The 22,902-nt window shown below is 42.7% G+C and overlaps 1 protein-coding gene across 1 annotated transcript in view; it reads right to left on the minus strand.

Annotated features, from left to right (window-relative positions):
• The window catches only part of thsd7ab (thrombospondin, type I, domain containing 7Ab), a gene marked incomplete at both ends in the record, with an annotated part of 124,218 nt that extends 119,188 nt beyond the window's left edge, over positions 1–5,030 (minus strand). Inside the window, one exon of the mRNA XM_079164169.1 lies at positions 4,880–5,030. Within this exon, the coding sequence (XP_079020295.1) occupies positions 4,880–5,030 (151 nt within the window). The remainder of the gene's footprint in view (positions 1–4,879) is intronic.
• Positions 5,031–22,902: the final 17,872 nt, after the last annotated feature.

Consider the following 22,902-nt stretch of genomic DNA (forward strand, 5'->3'; position numbering starts at 1 on the left):
GGGATGTTCTCATTTGGGATGATGCCAGTCACATTCCCGCTGATATCAAAGCCGCAGCGTCTCAGACGGGTGTTTGTTTCTGGCTCAATTCGAGACTGTCGGACATAATAAGCACTCGGGTATTAGCACACGGCTATTTAAGGAAAAGGATTTTCAGCATGAACAGAGAGAGCAGGTTTGTAATTTAAACCCGGGACAGCAAGGAGGACACAAATCAAAAAATATATATATTTTTATAGAATGAGAAATTGTATGTAACATTTAAATTTAGATGATCAGGCAAAACTAACCAATCTCAGATTTCTCATGTGGTTCTTTTAACGGAAAATAAAGCAAGAGAAGCAACTTTATGCTGAACTAGTCCGAGTCACTTGGAAGAGATCAATACCTAGCTGTTGTTTTTCGATCCATCTCAAGGCTCTACTTTTGAACAATCTGTTTCGCTGTCTGCGTTTGTAATGGCGTCGGCTGGCTGTGTTGAACTTGTGAACCCGTCACGCCCGTTCTCCCTCAATTTCCTGGACGGCCTCTTCACTGGTGTCCGCCGTAATAGCAGGTGATTGCGGGCCACCAGCCACTAACAATCCTCAGCGACGGTGACATCCTTCACTGCGAGTGGGTCTCTGAAGGGAGGGATGTACTCGTCCAACAATGGCCTGTCAGCCGCACATTGAGAGGTGACATCAGTGGGACGTAGGGGACGCGTTCGGAGCGCCGAGAGCTGCAGGACTGAAACTCTATTGTCCCAGCGAAGTGACGGGTCGTTAAAGATGCGGGGAAGTACGCACAAAAACTCACTTACACACACGCATGTTTGTGGACTCACAGTGCTGTGATTACATGATTCATCATCTCATTAGCTCATCTGATAAAACAGAAAGATGTCTCACAAGGAAATCGTCCTCACTGTGTTTTAAATGAAAAACATGTTCTCACTGATGCTGACTATCAACGATGAGTACACACGTTTGTGATTCATGATGTATCAATTGAGTTTTATGTATAAAGCACCTTTCAAGCTATTTTAAATGCAATTCAAAGTGCTTTACAAATGATCGACGAGATGACAAATAGAGAGAAGATGAAGAGACGAATGCACATCAAATTAAAATAAGAAAATAAATAAAATACAACACTGCAATAAATTGATCATGTTAAAACAGTAAAGATCAGAGGGAAATAAAATCAGAAATAAAATTTGTGTATATACTAAAAACCATAGCATAAAAACACACAAGACACTACAAAATAAGACGTTATAATAAGCAATAACAATAAAAAACATAAAATAATAAAACTATGAAACACAACATTAAAGCCAGACTGAATAGGTACATTTAGATGAATACAAAATATCAGTATATGGTTAGTTAACCATCAAGAAAACACTCTAAGTTTCAAAGCCGCTGCTTTGTGTAGAGTGTGTAACAGGTGGCACTGCTCACTGGTTTGCTGTTATGCGTCTAAACTTCATCAAGTCTCGAGTGGTTTCAAAATGTTCCCTCTCCATGTGGCGGCTGGAAATCATGGATTAAACCCAAATTGTACCAGCCATTAAGACTGGTGGACACACACACACAAACACACACACACACACGCATGCATGGTAGGTAAGTAAATATGATGGAGCCACTAGTTGGACAGCCTGTGCATGACTCAGGTGACGTTACAGGCTTATGACAGAGAGACACGTGCTGAGAGGTGTGACCTGAAGGTAGGAGAAAGGGGATTGGCTCGATCAGGGGCTGGAGGTGACTCCTGCATAATCTGAACGATAGATAATCCGGATATCCCAGGGAAGATTACGGCGGCCCGCGTTCAGAGTGGGGGGTGGTGGGTGGGAAGGGGAGTGATAAACAGAGATCAGATCGGGATGTGAAACCGGATTGATACACGATTTGGCACCTGTTGATGCGAGCCTCAAGATGTAAAAACCACGACAGTAACAATGTTGATTTTCAAAGTTGTCCCTTCGGTGTTGTTCAAGATCCACTGGAGAAAATGAACCTGCGTCGTTATGAAACTCCACAAGGAACACTTACAGTCAGCTATACGGAGAAGATTTGGAGACGTTACAGTGTGTGCTTGCGTGAATACACCATCACCTACTTCTGCCACCTGTAATTGCTTTGTCCTCAGGCACACATGTGAGGCCTTGACAGCTCAAAACCTGGCAACGTTGTCGCTCCAACAACAGGGTCTAATGAAGCACGCACACACAATGAAGCACGTGAAGCACGCACACACAATAGGAATGATGCACCTGCTGTGTGTGTGTGTGTGTGTGTGTGTGTGTGTGTGTGTGTGTGTGTGTGTGTGTGTGTGTGTGTGTGTGTGTGTGTGTGTGTGTGTGTGTGCGTGCATAGGTGGTACTTAGCAGTTCTCGGTTACACATGAAACATGCAGGATGCAGCAAAGAGTGTTACATCTATTGTTATCCTGGCATGGAGACTTTTCCGCTACTGGAAACAGATGAGGCTGCTGTGGCTTATTTTAACATTGCATTGAATGGGAAAAAGCTGCGGATCTTAAAACAGAAATCCAAAATATAGAGCGCCAGACAGTGAACGAGAGCGAGAGAGATGCAGAGGAAGAGGTGCACAGGGAGTGCACAGTTGAGAGGAAGAAGACAAGAAGAAGAAAAAAAGAAATGGTGTGAAAATAGCGTCTGAGAGGGAGACAAACTCCCTGCAATCTCTCAAAGGCCCCGGAAAAAAGCTGTGGCAAGCCATTACCACCATCATCATCATCATCATCATCATCACCACCACCCTCTTCCTCACGGTGGCTATAATCATTCTGTTTTTTTTGCTCCAGTTATCCTCACTGCCACCTTCAGAAATATCACTCGCGGCGTCTAGCGGAGCCTGTTGTCTCTATCTGCCTCATTTGAATAAAATCCTCAGAGCAAAAAAAAAAAACTCAACTGTCTCACCTTCCAAAACAGATACATCATATTTTCACAGAAGGCAATAAAAAGCAATGCAGGCCCAATTCCCCATAGTTTCCAAGACAGGGGCTGTATTTCAGCTCGACTCATCAATATGCAAAACATCAGAGGCACAAGAATATTCCCTCCACTGCACACTCTGCAAACGTGCACAAACATCATCACAGTTTGTGTTTCTTTTTTTTTTTAAAAAGAAAAAAAAAAAAGCTTCGATTGGAAATTAAAGTATGCAAATCTTGTGCAAACATACAGTGATAGCATTTTGTTGAAATGCACTGGGATTCAAAGCCCTAAATTGCCCTCTGTGATTTTAATACTCTACAGGCAATTGTCAAATCAAAGAGGCGTAGGGGAAGAGAAAGACAAGATGACTCCAGGGCTGAAATCAATGAGCTACCTTTTTATTTGGGAAGAAGTGAACAAACTCCAAGCACTGGATTAGATTTCAAAGCAGAGAGCCTAGAGCTCTCCAGTTGAGGAACATGTACAGTGTGGGAGAAAGGTGGCGTAGCGTGGGAGAGAGGCGTAATCACTATGACCTACAGTAGGCTAGATGTAGGTTAACTCAGTCCCTCTCTCTCTGCCTTTCTCTCTTTCTCCAGTCTGCTCCCCGGGCTGCCTTTCCTGGGTTGTTAAATCCCCGCTCCTCTAATCTCCTTACTCAGCTACATCCTCTTTAAAGATGCAGAACCACGGGAGAGACGTGTGGGATACGTCAACTGGGGGAGCTGGTGCTGGGCGAGGCGAGGGCGGGGCGGGAGTGAGTGTGTGTGTGTGTGTGTGTGTGTGTGAGTGGGGGGTAGTGAGAGAAGTTGCTCTGGTAATGAGAAAATATCATTTCTGGTCAAATGCGTTCGTGTAAGAAAAGAGCACGCCTTCACCTCCTGAGCGTCTAATTGAGGATTAAATCAAGTCATTTAATTTGTGCCTTTAAGGACTTCCCGGTGCTTATTTAAGGAGACTACTGACAGTCACTCTCTCAGTGTCCATTAGAAATCATCACGGCAATAATCACTGCAACATCTGTACTCTGGAAGCAGGAGCTAGAGCTCGGCAGCCGAGCTTGGTGGTTGGCTTCCCATGCGTGTCAACAGTGATAATGTAACTCAAATGGATCCCACTGTGACACTCAGTGGACTCCATATGATTCTTTCTCCGATAGGCAGTTTAACACAAAGATAAGAAATACAGTAACCGGCAATCAATCTACACACGCACTACATGTATGGATTTCTAGCACGCACGCACACACACACACACACACACACACACACACACCGCTGATGTTGTATCAATACCATCAAAAACCATTCTACTCGGCTTCCCTCACCAAAGCACTGTTGTGCGGCATTGCCCATCAATCATACGCCTGGTGTAACACGCGGCGGCAACGTTTCAATAATGGTGCATCACCTGAGACTCGGGCAGAGGAAAGTGATCCATTCAACAACAAAAAAATGGATGCACGGTTATCTTGCGTGCTGCATGCTATTCAGCGTGAGCAGACGAGCCCACACTGTAGATTTTCTGGGTCATCTTTCAAGTGTGTGCATCTTTGAAGTTTGTGCAGCGTTGAGTCGCGCACCTGAAATAACATACATTTGAGAGACGACCAAAGTGTGTCATTGTGGACCCGCGCAAGTGAATATGTCTTGTTTCTGCACAATAACATTTTATTTGCAGGATTTTAAAATGATGCACTGGTTTTAAATGTCCCTTACAGTCTGAAAGTTATCGCAACATTCAGTGCGCATTTCCCACAAATGACGAGCTGAAGACACACACATGATCAGAGATCTTCAGAGTGTGGGAGGTCGCACACCACACAGCAGCACACACCGGTTCACCGCCTATGCCCGCCATTGTAAACGAGCCATATGTAAAACAAGGGATCACATTTAATCTCTTAATTAGAGGTTTCAGCGGTACCTGTTTCCCAGAAGTAGACAGACTTCCCATCGTCTGTCTGCGCCGGAGCCTCCAGGAAGCCACAGAACAGCAGCAATGTCACCAAGAGGTAGCAGCTCCCCTCTGTCCTTATTCGGAGGGTCCCTGCTGCGCCCCTCCACCCTCGCCCCATGGTCCGCCACAGGACAAAAGTAAATCCACTCAGCTCGGAAGGTCAGCGAATGGCAGTGTAGAGAAAAAAAAAGGAAACAAAAAAAAAAAAAAACACTAGTCCAGAAGGCAACAAGAAGTGAAGTGTGCTTCAGTTTGAGACGGTGAGGAGAGAGTGAGTGTAGGAGAGTTCAGGTCCAGTACTTGGTCTTGTGAAGGACAGAGAGAGTAGTTTTATGCTCCCAACTTGACAGGATGGTCCCAGAGGGAAAGCTGTCAGTGACGGTGACTGAGCTGCAGACGGACGGTCCGGTCTTCCTCCTCCATCGCGTCCTGCTTCCACTGCTGCCGTCGCTGCCTCTGTCCTCTGGCTGCGGAGCAGTGACAGTGGGCGAGTGTCTGCAGTGTTGTTCGCCTCCCTCCCTCTCCCTCTCTCTCTCTCTCCTATTCGCTCACTCGTTTGCTCCTCTCCCCGTGCCACCCTGCTCTCGCTCTCTCTTTTTTTACATTCCTTGGTTTTTTTTCTACATATTTTCCTCCCCTGCCCTCATCTTCTCTCTCTCTCTCTTTCCCTCATTTTATTATCACACTCTCTGCATCTCTAACATGCTGCTTCTCACTTTCCTCTCTCGTTTTTTTCCTTTTCCTCCTGCCTAGGGATACTCCCCCTCCTCCTCCTCCTCCTCCTCCTCCACTTGCAGTGCTGGGAAGGCGACTGGAGACCAGCAGTGCTCACACTGGTCTCAGAAGCTCCCATAAGCACTGCTTCCAGGATCAGAGACAAGCAGGGCTTAATGCAGAGCGAGAGAAAGTGTGTGTGTGTGTGTGTGTGTGTGTGGAGGGGGAAGCAAGGAGGAGCAAAACACTAAAGCAGAGAGGGAGAGAGCGGGAGGATGAGGGAGGGAGGGAGGGAGGGTATTTATGCTTGTGAGAAAGGGATGTGAAAGTGAAATGATGGAGCGGAGGAAGTGACAATGAGGACGGCACAGTAACAGCTCAATACCTCCATATGAAAATGTATAAATACTGTGATATCCTCCATCACAAATACAGACAATGATGAGCCAACCTGTAGCTGCTGTTTTGACAGAATAATTAAGACGTGCCATCGTATTTGCGTCTCTGTGTCGAGGTTTGACCTTGGAGTGTTTTAACTTCAGGGTGAGAAGCTGACACGCAGCTTCTTTGACCTGCAGTGTTTTAAGATCATGTGTTTGTGAAGCATTTCATATCATAGTAGTGGAAACAAGAGAATTAAAGAAGTGGGTGCTTAGCATATGGCCCGGATACACAAGCAGAGTGCCACCACTAGGAACTTCATCAACCGAAAATAATCTAGAGATATCTCAGTGAACTCTTTGACTATTTCTTAACAGACCAACACACGTGTCTGCGTGGTGCCACATGTACAATTGGATCTCACTGATGACCACTTAAGAGGAAAATCAGTGGAAGTCTGGATCGATGATTTAAAGGATAAGGCTGATGTTATCATTTTCAAAGCCATTTGCCTCTCCAAAAGCCATTTGCTCCAATTAAAAACATGAATATTACATTTTTTTTATTTCTTTTTTTAAGAAGTCATTTCCTAAAAGAGGGGACTATTTTCTGCCGTGGATTAATACACATTTGGCGCACTCGTGAGTACTTACATGTGGGACGGACTCAAAGTAAAGTACGGCGCTCACGTGAATCAATAGTGTGGCTAGTTGATGTGTTTCATAGTTTATGGACAAAACTGGAAGAAGAAGAAGAATAATGTTATTGTTGATTTGGGCTTTTTTTGTGGGAATTATAAAAAAAGAATAAAGAATATCACCAGCCTCATCCTTTGAGATAAGAGGCAAAGTATGTGGACGGGATTGTCTCTAGATGTCGAGCACAGCCTTCAATCAAAAGTTTGAATGTTGTGCTGACTCAGGTGTCCTGACAGGACGTCTGACCGGCAGGTTAGAGTTTAGCAGAGTCAGCCCGTCATAGCGTGTTGTTTTACTGAGGCAAGGCAGAAGGGATGCAACAGCCTGATTAGTGCCAGATTTACAGAAGACCGACAGGAGCCAATTCTTCTATTGTTTATTCTAATTTGCATTTTTGCAGTTGATCCAAGGGGGAGCACTGAATTGGAATAGACGAAATGTAATCAAGTGGCGACCAGCAAGACGTGATTCTAAAGCCAGCGCCCCTCAAGGTACAGTTCCTCTAACGGCAGCTGAATGCTGTCGTTAAACAAGAAAGCAACAACTTGTTTGCATTAAAGCGACTGGATAGCTGCCAAACGTCTGCCTGGTATTGACTATGTATTTTATTTTCCACAGGAAATCAGGAAGAATAATGTCTAATGTCACTTCTTGATGAAAACGATGTGGAGGCAGAGCAACGAGAAGTACGCTTGGCGTCACGTTTCCTCGAGGCCATCAGACTCGTGCACGCTGCTCGCTGCTTGTTCCATAAATTCAGAGACGGCAGCAAAGGAGCAATCCCAAATGAATTTAAATCTCCTTTAGAAACCTCAAGCAACAGCAGTAACATTCAGCAGGAGAGCTGTGCAGACTGGTCACACCATCAATACCAAGAAAGCATCATCAGGTAACAGCACACAGTTCAGAGTCGACCTACGCAGAAAGACTGTAAAGTAAAAGATTACATTTTCCACTTTACAATGATGAACATAAAAGTATTAGTTCTTATAAGCCTTTCTGGGAAAGCTTATGCTTAGAGCCGCTGACTAAAACTCAGCTTTTTTTTTTGCCAACAATGTTTTTAATGTTGTCTTCACTATTATGTTAACTGCGACCTCCCAACCCTCTGCAGGAAAACGGAGGATTGTTGCTTCAGGTTGCGATTGAGAGCCAGTTGCTTCTCCAAGTGAAGAAGTCCACGTATCTCAGCGTCTTGTTGACAACTGATTGTAAGACGGAGCGTGATATTGACGGACTGACTGGTCTCGAATCGGCCATGAAGTGAAACGACGCAGCCATCGAACAGGACGGTCACGGTGAAAGGAGAGGGGGCAGCGAGGAAGGCGAAGCTCTGAAAATTGTTTTTACCTTCGTCTGTGGCCATGAGCCGAGAGAGAATCAGCTAATGGATATCAGGGGCTGAGATGAGTTTCCTGTGCTGAGGGGAAAGAGCAAAGTCCTCGGACTGGTGGATTGCTTGAGCACATTGGGTTTTTTTTATAATTTCATTCCGCTACTTTAATGTTCTGCCTCTGGAGAGCGAGAGACAGCGAGGCGTTAACAGCGTTTACAGGCAGCATGTTTTCACAGAGAATTAAGTTTCATTTCCACCAAACCAGAGTCGGTGATTGTTGGAATGGTGGAAAGACTAGAAGACAGTTTTGGTGAGTTTTACTCTGTTTCCGTTAAGTGAAGTTTGTTTCGGGATGTGTTAACAAGGCGATTAAGATGAGAGAGTAACTTGAATTCAGAAGTACGGTTGTACGTTTGTGTTTTATGAGGAGAATAGTTTTCAGAATATTTCCTTGTTTTGTTTTTGTTATTCGCTAGACTAAAGAAAGCTCGTGGAAAGTAACGAACTCACCGCTCAAACTAAGGGAATATATCGTCAATCGTCGGTTGTTGAGCTGACGATTCGAACATATCGCCCGACGCTATCGCACATCCAGAAGAAGCTTGTAATAAAATGGCTGCTCTTTCTGTGGAGGGTACTCCAGGGACACCAGACTTGTAAGAAGTCCCACAACACATTGGAAGGAGTACACATCTAAGCTGGCTTAGATTGGAAGAACTGGAGGAACTGTCTTGGGAGAAGGACCTCTGTTGCCGCCATCTTTGCCGACCCTAATGAGCCTTCTACCTGAAAGCTGTGCCGTTATTTGAAATAAATGATGCCGATCACAATTAGATATTATTTGTGGGAGTGGCACAGAAATGATATGAATAGATGGATATTAGAGGAGACCATAACTGAAGTCATTATGGATGAAATAGTCGTCCCGATGCATGATTGTCTGGAGGATGTGCCTCATTGGGGACGCACGTTATAATACAATGCAAACATATGAAACTTTTTACTCATCTCCTTTCAGTCAAAAAGATAAAGTGCAGTGACTTTCATTGTACTCAACTTGTGTTACACCTAAAAAGTCCACCATCTTTCCGTCACTCTGTATGACTTGACGGCTTAATAAAAGCGTAACGTGTCAGCTAATGACGTAACGTCTGGATGTCACCGTCTTCGCCGTTAAATATCAACTGTGAGAAGCCCACTGGATCCAGACAGACAGTCAGAGATAAGTAGATAAGACGAGGCGGCTGCGGGTGGCACTGCCGGGATGAAAACTCCCCACCAGCCACCACCTGAATACTGGCAGGACAATCTTTATGAGTAGAGGAAAGGGGCCTTCGCTACAGATCAGCTTTGACATTTATCTAATCACCAAAAAAATCGAATTTGTAAAAGAGTGAAAGGAGCAGCCAAGATCTCTCAGTCACACGAGGACAGTCTGACAACACGTAGCTCAGATCACAATCAACACTTGGCATCAATGAGCTCGTGGATTTCATATCTTAACGGGACGTCAGACCATTATCTGGCTGCCAACTGGAAGAGAGACTTGCCTTTTAAAATAATTAGAAGGCTTCCCCATTCATCAACGTTGGTTGTCTTACAGACATTCAGAAATCGCATTGTGTGTCTTCTGTTCATTTTGGAACGCAATCAAGAGTTACTTCTGGTAATTAGAAGTCAATAAGTGGATCATTTTCTGAGAAGAGGAGTCAGAACAAATCTGAAAAGTGGCTCAGAGAGTGTTTACGTACCTGTTGCTTCAACAACTACTATCAGATATGTAGTCCCCTCCACTCAAAAATATATATCGTAAATACATATACATATATATATATATATAGTATAAGTAAAAGCAGGGCTACAGAGTACAACTAGAAGATCTGTCAATGAGACTAAACATTTTCGTCTGTGTGTGACATCACAACATTAAAGCATACCAGCGACTCAGAATGAACAGAGCTCCTGATTGTTTCTAGTGTGATGTGGTAACTTGAAGAATGAGAGCGCGCGCACACACACACACACACACACACACACACACACACACACACACACACACACACACACACACACACACACACACACACACACACACACACACACACACACACACACACACACACACACACACACACACAGAGAGAGAGAATGGACTTCACATTAAAGTTGTGTCCATCAGTGAGCCTTCTGAAATGAAAACAATATTTGCATATTCATAGCTGTTCATAGAAGCAGCAGATGTTCTTGATTGAATGTTTAATTTAAATGTCGTTAATTGTTAATGGCATTTTTTTGTGAACAAAACGTATCAGACACAAATAATGAATCTAAGCAGAGTACTTTATGTCTTTTATGGCTTTAATTGCTATGAATACAAAATAATGACTTTTTTGAGCAACTAGTTTTAAATTATTGGCAGACTGGATGTACTGAACAGACGGATAGACAGAGAAGCACGACGTGCTGCAGGGTCGGCTTGTTTCTTTATCCATACACTTATTACAGCAAGCGTATACTGTGAGCCTACGGAGAAATATCAGTACAAGCAAAGTACACACTGTACCTCAAGTTCTTCCAAAACAACAATAGACTGAATTAAGTGAAAAGCAGATACATAACAAAGACGTGAAAGAGGTAAAAATGCTGCACATTAAATAATCCATTCAGATAATATATGTCATTGTATTACTAATGATGTGCTGTGCATCTACTAGATGTTCCTTTTTCTTGAGTACGTTCCCTAGAAACTAATTATTCAGCACAAATTAAATATATACACACACACACACACACACACACACACACACACACACACACACACACACACACACACACACACACACACACACACACACACACACACACACACACACACACACACACACACACACACACACATATACATACATACATACATACATACATACATACATAACCAGTTAAGCTTCTTCTTTACTTGCACCTGTAACTGAATGTGTTGACATGGTGTATTTCTGTGAAGCACACCCACTCACAGCTGTGACTTCTGTGCATATTTAAGACCATCTGTAGGCTCGTTAACATATATATATATATATATATAATATTATTATAGCACCACATGATGTATGTTGCAGGTATCAGCTGCTCTAATTGGAAAACACTGCAACTTTTAATGATGCTTCCATCGTGTATTGCAGTAATCTGTCAATCCAGTCACACTCGCTCTGCGTATTCTGAGCCTCGAGCTTTGTTTGGTTTGCTGTGTTTTGCTGCATTTCATATTATTTCATTGATTCGATTTTAGACACGGCCTGTAAAGTCCTTTGAGACGTGCTTGGAATGAAAGAAACAATTAGCTCCAATCCATAAATGTAAATAATGTAGACTCGTTGCTGTACAGTACAGTAAATCCAGGTCAAACGGTGTTAATGCTGCTGTTGTTTTAACTCCCCTGGGCATCATTCAAGCGTCATTGTACCTTATCATGTGCTGTAACTCACTGTTATTTAATTCAGCATTAGCCCAGAGTTTGTAAGGGTTATGTTTAATTAAAGTGTTTGTTCCTCAGAGTGGTTGCTTATCAGGGATTTGGTGTTTCTTGACGAATAATAAAGAAAGAAGAGAACATTGTGTGAGCACACTGAGGGTGCCTCTCAGTGAGCGCCTTTGTGAGCGATTGTAAATACCTTTCACATATTACTGTTATTGCGTGCTGTATAATTAAACCATAGCTCACACCAGTTTGTGGTTATGTTGTATCTTATCACAGATAGGAAGGCTGCGGTCGCCCTGCTTATTAGCCGTGATATGTAATCACAACATATGAAGTGAGATTACTGCCGTAATAATATATTTAAGTGTGGCAATATGAAAGTTATAGACACATTACAATTCAAATCATTTTTCTAAATAATAACTAATAATATTCACAGTAAAATAGGCCCTGCTGGGCTGGATGCCTGCACATAGCGAGGTGCTGGCTGTGAAACTAACAGCTCGTAGTTTCACAGACTACTGGTCTGTTTAAACCACGAGTCAATATTGCACATTGATGTAGACGCATGGTGCATCTGTGGTTCTGTCCCGGCCGTACGTTATATAGATTTCATTTGGTAACTGCTTGTTCTCGGCCGGCACTATTTTGTTCGGTGGAGGTGTGTTGGCGAGGACGTTGCTCCACTTTCTCCTGGTACCAGAGTTTCAATCGCAAACACATTTTCCTGATATGGGATATTAAGTCAAAAATGTAAATCTTTAATTGCAGCTATAATGACTTATTCTATCAAGTCATTTTATAATATTTCAAATCTATAAAGCTGTAGAATCTGCTGTCTGCGGTCGACGTGGAGAAAATAGATGATGATTGAAGTAATAGAGTAAACACAATCACTCGACAAGAGATCACAACTATTAAAATTGATGAACATTATTGCACTACTTGTAGTGAATTATAAATCAGCACTCAAGGAGTTACTGCAGCATGTTATTTGGTAATCAGAGCAAAACAACAGCGCGATCGGGTTACTAATAGCAGCATGAAGACTCCTGCCATCATCAAATCTGCCTTCTGTTACCATTTCTCTTTTCCTGAAGGAGAGCAAGGTGCTTCACACATGTCATCCTGTGAAAGAATCCTCTAACTTGAGAAGCTGAAACCAGGAAGTGTTTGATATTTTCAACAATTATTTGATAATCAAGATGGTTGGCAATTAACAAATAAAGAGGCAACATTTGTTATAAATCAAAAAACCTCATTTTGTGATTACTTAAAAAAAAAATCCACCATTTGATGAACCTGTCACACTTTGGAAAGGACTGATGGCGGGCAGGAAATTGCAACACATTCCAGTCCTTTCTGAAATGGCGGCAGATGAAAGGAAACGCCCCCGGCTGTCAAAACGGTGAGACTTTATAAGAAGGAGCCTTTGTTGTCTCAGAGATATTGAACATCAAAAAAAAAAAAAAGTCACGAGTTGATATTAGAGATATTAATATCACCTCGTGACATTCTTCTCTCTATAATAAGAAAGCGATGATTAAAGCTGATTGTCAGTCTGTAGTGCTGGAGGGTTACTGGTTGTAATACCTGGACTCTGCAGTATGATTGACAACAGGAGATTATTATTGTGTATTTGGGTGAGTGTACATGCGCGGAGAGGAAATAGTTATTGGCCAACAAAGAATAATGTCTTGAGGTTATGCAAATAAGTCTTCAGTAAACTTTCTGTCAGAAGTGTTTCATTCAGTCAAAAATCAAAGCGCACAGAAAAGGCCAACGTTGTTCCTCTGGGTCAACGGGATCCCGGTAGTCGGTCCTCTGCTTGCGTGAATCTATTCAAACTTTTTATTTACAAAGTGTTGCAACTGTTGCATATTTGCATCTCTGCTGGTATGAACAGCTTTGATGTGAAACATTCCACATGTTCGTGTTGTTCGTTACAGCGACCGGACACAGATTCATTACGAACTGTCCAGTGAGAGCAGAAGAAGAACATTTTATAATACATTGTTAAACAGAGAACACAACAAGCCATCGTTGCTCATTTTATGCCGCTTAAAGCAAAGCATCCTTATTGCTATAATCTGAGAAAATATGTTTTTTCCAACCATTCAAGTACAAGAGACAGCAGGCTATGAACAGATGTCTCCGTGCATGTCAGCGCAGCACCAACAGAGTTCTGACTGGGATGAAATGGATGTTATGCACTTCAGGTGTGAAGGACAGTCGTCGTGTCGTCATCTGTGACATTTTTTTCCAAACAGTATCAGACCTAATCGCTAGGTCGAAGAGTTAATTAACGGTCTGAATCAGCGCCACACAAGCTTGAAGTCCATCACACTGTGTCACAGCACCAGTGGGACAACATGAGCCAGGTGACACAGAGAGGAGGTGAGCGGAGTCATCGCAGTCCTCTCACAGAAGGCTACAAAACACCAAAAGAAACACCTCGTACAACTTGTTTCTCACACAACAAATAGAAACACTGGGCAGGCTGAAAGGTCCTGTGACAAGATGACAAATAGCAGAACTCTGCAGAGCATGAATGAATGACTGCAGTGTGAATAAAATGAAAGAAAACTGGATTTTTTTGGACAACAAATGATAGTTGTAAACATGCATTAACGTGTTTTTTGAGAACACAACATTGACATATAACTTTAAGTTAATATGATTGAACTTGTTGGCAAACAGTCATTTATTTGCACATCCAGCATACAGGGAACAGCATCATCATCCATCTGGAGTCGAGTGTCTGGCCACCTGGTTAACAACACAAGTCCACCATGGCCTCTTTCAGCTGTATTTCTGTTTCCACCTCTTCCTGTGGGAAATATCTGGCTCTTCAGCTGCTAAATGCTCCGCTACGTTCACCAGCTTGTCACTAACTGTGTCTACCTGCCGTACAGCGCTGAGCAGGGAGTTTAAACTGGGTTTTGAGAGCTTTTTCCCCTGAAAAAAGCTCAGAGCTGTGGCCTGAAAACAACGCTAAGAGCGGTGAGAGTGAACCAAAACAGATAGTACATGAAAATCATTATAAAGCTCTGTGAAGCCGAGGAAAGCTGCAGATTCACATCGTCATTTAGTACATTGCTATTATATAAAATATCGATGATAGACGTTTTAAGTTTGGCAAATGGTGAGCTGTTACTTGTTGTTTTACTAAAATTGTATAAAGATACATTACACATTCATAATTAACCCTGTTCTCGTCGTTGTTTATTCTGTATTCCAGTTCCGGCTCAGATTCCTGCATGACTCACAAAGCAAAAGGACAATGAGAGCGACATCGACGCCACGAGGCCGACCCGACAGCGAGCCCCCGGACGTCCTTGAAATGTGGGTCTCTGGAGGATGAGTCACGAGGCGGAGAGGGGACGCGATGCTGCAGCAGCACTTCTCAAGTCAAAACATAGCCTCGCGCCCGCGTCTTGTGGATCTGTTGACCGAGCTCCAGCGTGTGAATGCACCTCATGTGACACAATGAGATCAGTGTGCAACAGAGAACAGAGCTCTGGGATATTGCACACAGACTATTCTTAACTTTGTTTGTTTGAGCCGATATGACTTTGCACCACGATAAGACACTGAAGTGAAAGCGATACAAAACACAATAACACAAAAATGCAACAACACAAATGACTGTGTTTGTATCACGCAGCACCGTTGGCGGCATGCTGCACACCAGCCCTGCATTCTCCTCCTTCAAACCTACGAAACTATTTGATTAACAGCCGAAAGAGCTCGTCTCTCCTGGCAAGTTTGAACTTATAATGAATTTCATGGCAGACGCAATGAAAAAGGTCTTTGCTTTGTTTGGACAAGGTTTACTCGGCTCGCGAATCGGCTGGTTCGCTAGAAGACGAGTGTATATATTTAGTACTTCTTTGTTCTCTTTATTATGCTTTGCTTGTGTCTACATACTGTCGGTGAGCAGGTTCACATAGACTTACAGTCACGTCCCAGAGAGGGAAGGTGGTTGAATCAGTGAAACTCCAATCTGCCTAGACAAAGACTCTTTTGCATGCATTTAACAATAAGCAAAAGATATCATTGTTTGGCACATGGATCAGATGGTAGATCAATGTGGGAACCCTCAACATGCACACTAGGAAAGCCAGGAGAGTGTAATTTGTAGGGGACAGGGTTGGTTTGGAGCCTCTTGTGTGTTCCAGAGGAGACGGGGATGTCGGGTTGAGAAGCAGCCTGTTCAAAAATCTCTGTGTTAGATGTGGCCGATCGGGAAGGGAAAATGAAAACTTCCCCCCTGGGCATCTTTAACTCAGAGCCAACAGGTGAATAAAGGCTGGAAACAGGTGGGGCATATAAAACACTACATTAAGAGCAGCAGCAATATCAGGAGGTGTTTGCAGCAGAGTTCAGCACAAAACACGTTCAGCATTCAAAACCAGGAAGTGAGCAGAAATCAGAACAACAAATCTTAAAAGTTTCGTTTGGTTTCATGCCCTTTGTTTTCTTCTGCAGAATACATAGCCCCCCACCTGACCTTTAAAAGTAAACTGGTATTATATACTACTAGAAGCCACAGTTGCTGTGCAGCAACGCATGTAAATGCTATTTGAAGCATCGTCTATGTTAAAGATTCCCCGACTGCGATCAGAAATGCTAACAACATAACATTACCCGGATTGTGAGGGACTGAGAGGAGGTGTAATCCCTCCCTTGGGTCTGTAGACAAAGGTTTGTGCTACTGCTCTAGATCTCAGACTGAAACCACGCAGGCTGACAAACAACGACGGAGCACGGCTCTGCAGCCATTCATTCCATTGAGCCTTTGAGTAGTGACTTAATTCAAGGATTGTTTCACAGCAACATCACTTGTAAGTCATTCGGGCAGCCCGGGGCTCTGTTGCCAGCGTGATCCTGAACCCTGAGGAGCAGCAGGAATATGCAGAGTTCACACCTGATGTGCTACTATGATTGATTAAGAGGTTTCTATGAACTATAAACGGTCTTGTATCGCACCTTTCTTGTCGTCCAACCACTCAAAGCGCTTTAACTACATGCCATTCACCCGTTCATACACTGATGACAGGACTAGATCTAGATCAGGACTAACTGGGGTTAAGTGCCCAAGGACACATCCACATGGACTGCAGGAGCCGGGGATCGAACCGCCGGTCTTCTGATTGGAACAGTGTGGCTGCACTGTGTTGAAGTGACGTAACTGTCAAAACCATTGCTCGGCCGGTCAGCAGTCATGTCCCATCAGCTGATCTTTGTTATCATCCTGTGGCCGATGGGTTGGTGCATCTCTAGATTACATTCTAAAGTTCCTTCCAGTAACCAATGGGGTGAGTGTCAAGTTACACACCCCATTGGTCCACCAAATGGATGTAATACTACAACGCTCCCGTGGCAGCCGGAGGACGGAGGAAAAGCAATGTTTGATTCGTTGACCACGATGTTATTGAATTGATTAAATGCTGCATTCTGTGGAATGGGCCCCATACGTTTTTCCTCAGACAAAGCTGCTGGAGTGATTGCCTGGGGACAGTTCCACAGTGAAGTACCCCACATTAATATTGGAACAAACTACAACGAGCCTGAGATGATTCAGCAGAACTGGGCTGAGTAATATTTGCAAATACAGCATAATTTCGTAAAACAGGGGAACAAGGATTCGCCTCCCAAGATAAGTAGCAGAAACTTCTGAGAGTAAAAGTATTGTCAGAACGATATCACTCTGATCCACAGGGAGCAGAGCTCAGCCCGAGCCAGTAAAGCTACTTCATGTAGTTAAGCCCCACCCATCTGTTTTCAATCCGTCCCACGTCTCGTATTCATTTCAAGCCACCAGAAAAATAATGAACTTGAAGTAAATACACACCATCTGAGCGTATCGACTTCATCTATATTTCATTCACTTAATCTGAGCTCTGATTACCAAACATTTAGACGCCGAGCTCTCTCTGCGAGTTTCATCAAAGTAATCCCATCCCCGAGTGTGTGACCTGTAGGTCAACCCAAAGAACCTGAGCACAAGGTAGATAATGGTTTTATGAGATCAACGAGGTCAGAGGACGTCTAAGTCTGTACAGGAGACTTCTGCGCTGCGGATCAGAGACCCTGGCGTGTCGACGGAGGGGGGAAACGAGCGGCAGACATTTCTAAACATTTGACTAAAAGCCATATGGCAAGATAAATATTTACTTTGGTTTCAAACGGATACACAGAAACCATCAGCATCTGTTGTAATATGCATGCACAGCGAGCCTGATGATGTGAACACTAATTCTCTCTGCCTGCAATATGTATGCGTGTTATGGCAGCTGAAATCTCTCCATCTCTCTCTCACACACACGCCCACAGTCAGAGAGTAGTTTATGCTAGACCTAACTCAAGCACACACACACACACACCATTCTGATCCTACTGAAGGCATTTACACACCGTGAACCATCAGAGCTATTCATACCAGCAGCGATGGAAATGTATGCCACTTGCAGTGCAATAAAAGGTTTGAATAGATTAACACTATTGACCCAGAGCAGCGTCTGGCAGTCTGTCTGAGGTAAACTACTTTATAGCATAAACTACTGTAGGCTATTTTATTGAGTTTCCATTTAGTGAAACGCTCCGAGTAAACAGTTACGCAGTGAACAATATATGTCTAGGGCTTTTATTGTGAAAGGTAAAAAAGCGGAGTGGCTCTGGTATGTGTTGCCTTTGTGAAGGTTGAAAGGAGTAAAATAAAGTTTGCCGTCTTAGTTCGGACCAAGGAAGCTTCATGTAGTGGTACAGTATAGTGTGTGAACAGTGTGAGTGGTTGATATTGTTACTTTTTGTACCCATTTGAGAGTATATGACATGTAAAGTACAGCTGTGGACTCCGTCGGGTGAAGTCCTGTTCTGTGTTTAGATCCAGACTTCCTTCAGTTCTTCTAGAGAGCTGTAATCTTCTCACACCACAGACTGCTGCTCTCCAAATACTGTCATTTCATCAAAGCAGGTTGTAGCTTAGAATAAAGGAAATTAGACGATGACACGATGAATATCAACACAACTAAGCAAGTTCTGCTAATATAATGCATGTTGTTCATTGGCTCTGACCTGATAATCACACTTTGAAGCTACTGTTGCTCAAACACCGTTTCCCTTCATTAATACGTTTCATATAATTCAGTGAAATAAGCTCCTTTGTCACTTCCCTCGCTGTACTTTCTCTGACAGCGCATTAAGAGTCTGCAGCCACACTGGTGCTACAGCGAGGAAGTAGTGCTCATTGCAAAAGAAAACCAGTCAGATAGATAATTCAAATTTTGACCTGATGATGGTTTTAGACTAAAAGTCAAACATTCACAACTCAACCTGCTGGGGGCACTATACTATAGATGGACAGTCAGGAGATCACAAGGTCTTTAGGATTCATCCTCTGGACCAGAATCCACATTTAACGACTGCTCTATGTTTTAAAACATAGAAATGAACTAACATGTTCAACAGAATGTGAAGAGGTTACAGTGTTGACGTTATGTCAAAGACGTCTATGTATTGTGTTGCAGAGATATCTACTAAAAAGAGCATGCTAACTGACTAGCCGCGGCTAGTTTGTTTGTTTAATGGACCCCTCACCGGGGATCCGATCCCATCGTAGTCGGCTTTTTTTCCTATGTAACACATGACTGTATATTTACATCGTATAGACCCAGCAGGAGTAGAAACGCTGCCCCGTTGCACCTTAAAGTTTGTGGAGATGTTCAGGTCCAGAGCAGCTATGAGCAACACCAGATATTATTTCAACTTGAATCCATTACTCACATGTTAAATGATGAGACAGGCCAAAGTATCAGCCTGTGTTTGATTTAGTTAAGTGTGCCAACTGTTTCACGCAAACACGGCAGACACAAGCAGCGCTCCCGTTGCATACATTATTATTATGAATGTGTAGTACAATCACACTGGGCAGAATACGGACAGAATGAAGGGTACTTAAAAATGCTCCTATAATATCACTTGTGGGTGGACACTATGGACCCACAATGCATCACACAGTGGGAATGAAGGAGCCACTTATGTTGTAAAAATGTGTAAAAAGCTCTGGAGAAAACTGAGAAAAGTAAGAACTAAAATAATGAATTCTAGGAAAAACATTTTACGAGTTTTCAGTGACATTTTCAAATTGGCAGACTTCCTTCGGCACACGTTATATAATTCAATTTGCGTAAGTAAATAATCTCCTTGTATACTGACGAGTAGGATGTCAACATTAGGTCACATGGTACACCTGTATAAAGTCTGAGCAGCTAGTTTAGGCTAGTGTGCAACTGGGACACGAAACTAGACGTTGAGAGGCAACAAATCCATAAGATGAAGGGTTTACTCTCGAACTGACCACTCCCAGTTGACCTCATCAAGTGGTCACCGGCCAAAGCCAATTAGCGTGATGACACGCAGGAACACCTCCCATTAGCATCCGAGGCTTTTCACAGGGGTAAAAGAGGTTGCTACCTTATTTAGCTTGCCATTGATTAATTGTCGTCTTCGGCTCAGACTTTCACCCTCCACTTTGGGACACAGCAATTTAATTAACTAATGAACTCCTTGATGAATATGTTAAAATGTGCATGAAAGCCTGTAATGCAATGATTCATTTTTTGTGTGCAAAATACGCACATTAATTTGTTCGGACTATAGCTGAAATATAAATATAAGACGAGCCTGGCTAAAACATTTCCAAAGGATGAGACCCAAAGTTCAACGTTCAGAGCAAGCATGGATTTAAGAATGAGGAAGTGAAAAGACATCTGGATCTCCACATTAAAAACATGCTACATGTGGTTGTAATGTCACAGTGACACATAACATTTGAATGAATAATACACGAGTGGAGTTAGGACCGGCTACATATTTAAGTATGGTCCTGTAAATGCTGTTGACACAATGCTTGTATGTAACCTAGAGTCCTAAAAATGCAAACAAAAGTCAACCGGCGAGGCGGCAATTCTTCTTTAAATGTGAAATAAATGTGAGAGAGACGGAAGAAAAGAAGACGAAACTAAAAATATGTGCAGCAATCAAGAGAAGGGAATTGCTGTAATGTGCAGAGTAAGCTCCGGTGTTATTGATTAGATATACTGTGTGAGACGAGTGTGCTTTTATGTCTGTGTGCATGAGGGCACGCAATGTTAAGTGTGTTGATACGCATGTAGGTGTGAGGAGGACGGTGCATGACGAAGACGATGTGAGAGCTGAACAGTACAGTTTCATCCTAGAAGCATAGATGCTGCTGCAGAATCAATGAATCGCTGTTTTTAAAACACATCTCATTATTAGAAACAAAGACTTCACTCAAACGGAAGGATATGCAGCGATTATGATATTATGGGTCCACACCATCGACTGTACATAAGAAGTGGACGTAGTTATCGTGATGTCAACCATTGGTTTGTGGCCTGCTGTTGTGAAGCCTCAAGTTTGGCGATTTTGCCGTCGCCATCTTGGATTACGGCCGTCGCCATGTTGGATTTTTTTCAGCCAATGAATGGAATTGACCATATTTGGAATGCGGAGGAGGGACGTAGGGACGCTGTATACGTCAATCACAGTAAGCCCCGCCCTAAAGCATACCGTGCTTTATGGTCTGTTTGACTCTAAATGGACCATAATCTAATGAACATCATGCTGTATTGAAGAAGACTTGAAACTAGAGATTGAGACCATAAACTCATGTTTACAATGTTTACTGAGGTAATAAATCAAGAGAGAAGTAGAGTCATTTTCTCATAGACTTCTATACAATCAGAAGAGCCGCCCCCTGCTGGTCATTAGAGAGAATGCAGCTATAAAGACACTTCCACTTTGGCTTCACTGGTCCAATACTGATGGGTAAAATGTGGCTGATAACTGATGCAGCCCTATCAAAAGAACAAATTAATTAATTGTTTGCGCAATATTTCCCGCAGTTAATTTAATTACATTTAACAATCTTTATTATGGTGTGTCAACATAGTACGGTTGAAATGCAAACAAAATTGTTTTTAACACTTCTAAAACTGTTTCATATGGGTGAAAAATAAACCCACATCGACTGCCATCAAGCACACTGCTGTCGCCGACAATCACAAAGCACATCTGATCGATTTGAACAGTTACCTGCGCGCTACAATGACAGCCTGCAAGCTATTAAGTTTCCTCCATTTCACCAGCCAACTGATTTGCAAAAGGCTTGACATCAATTTCCTTGTTTTCAACTTTGTTCGCCGAACAAGCCGTTCCAAAAGAACAAGTTATAATGTGGGAAAAGTGCTGAAATAATCAATATGACAAAAAAGGTTCATAAAAGTATTTTGTTTTTGTAAGCAACCTGCAATCAAATAAATTAATTCATTGTTAACTTTGCTAATTAAAGAGCAGGTTAGCTTAAAGAAAGTGTTTAAACTAAATCATGATAATTAATGAAAATAGCAGAAGCACAATATTGGATATTGATTTTTATCTCATTTTTTTACTCAAACTTGAAATGTGGTGACTTGTTTGTGTGTGTGGAGGCTGTGTTTTTCTTCTTCAATTTAATTTGGTTCCCTCTGGACACGTTTAGATAAAACATTTAATTTTGGAAACAAACAAACTTGTTTGTGTTCTAAACAAAAAAAAACGTCTGGGAATCGTTGACAGCAAATATGGGTCAGTGTCATTATCAGAAGCCACCAAAAAAGAGGCTGAAGCGAAACGACGTCAGATAAAGCTGCTGTTTTCAGCGGCCACTGCAGATACAGGAAATAAAGAAGACTTGACCCACATGCCACATGTCGACCTCAGCCATGACACGCAGAGACACGCAGCATCTACATGGCTGCTGATAGAAAAGCGTCTGCATCACACCGTGTGAGAGCTACATAGACAACAGAGTGACAGCCATCGAGAAAGAACCTCACAGCTACACAATCTACAGGAGTCTGCCCACAGGAAGTGCACAACACAAGGCTTTTTTTTGGACTTGATTACATGGATTTTCATTTCTGACTCTGCTTGTGCTCACGTTGCAGTAAACAACTTGTGCTTCCAGGCTGTGACCAAAAAAAAAAAAAAAAAAAGGTCTTGGCACGCTGCACATCACGACACAGCAGAAAAACAACATTGTCTAAAACATTTTTTGCCAAATTTGACCCAGATAGATATTCACAATTTCAACATCTGCCAGATACAACTAATGCAATTAGACATGAGGATTACTGAGGGTATATTTTTGATACCAGACTCTCGATCCATAGCGCACGGTGTGAAGTGCATGGAGCATTTAGGGGCGTGTCCGCTTCAAACCGTGCTAGAGGGGCCCAGGGTCGTATTTAGTCTCTTAATTAATCATAGGTGTGTTTTGGGCACGACATGAATCAAACCAATCAGAGTGTCATCTCCC

This window comes from Pholis gunnellus (genome assembly GCF_910591455.1).
Source record: "Pholis gunnellus genome assembly, chromosome: 8".
In the NCBI taxonomy this organism is placed as follows: Eukaryota; Metazoa; Chordata; class Actinopteri; order Perciformes; family Pholidae; genus Pholis; species Pholis gunnellus.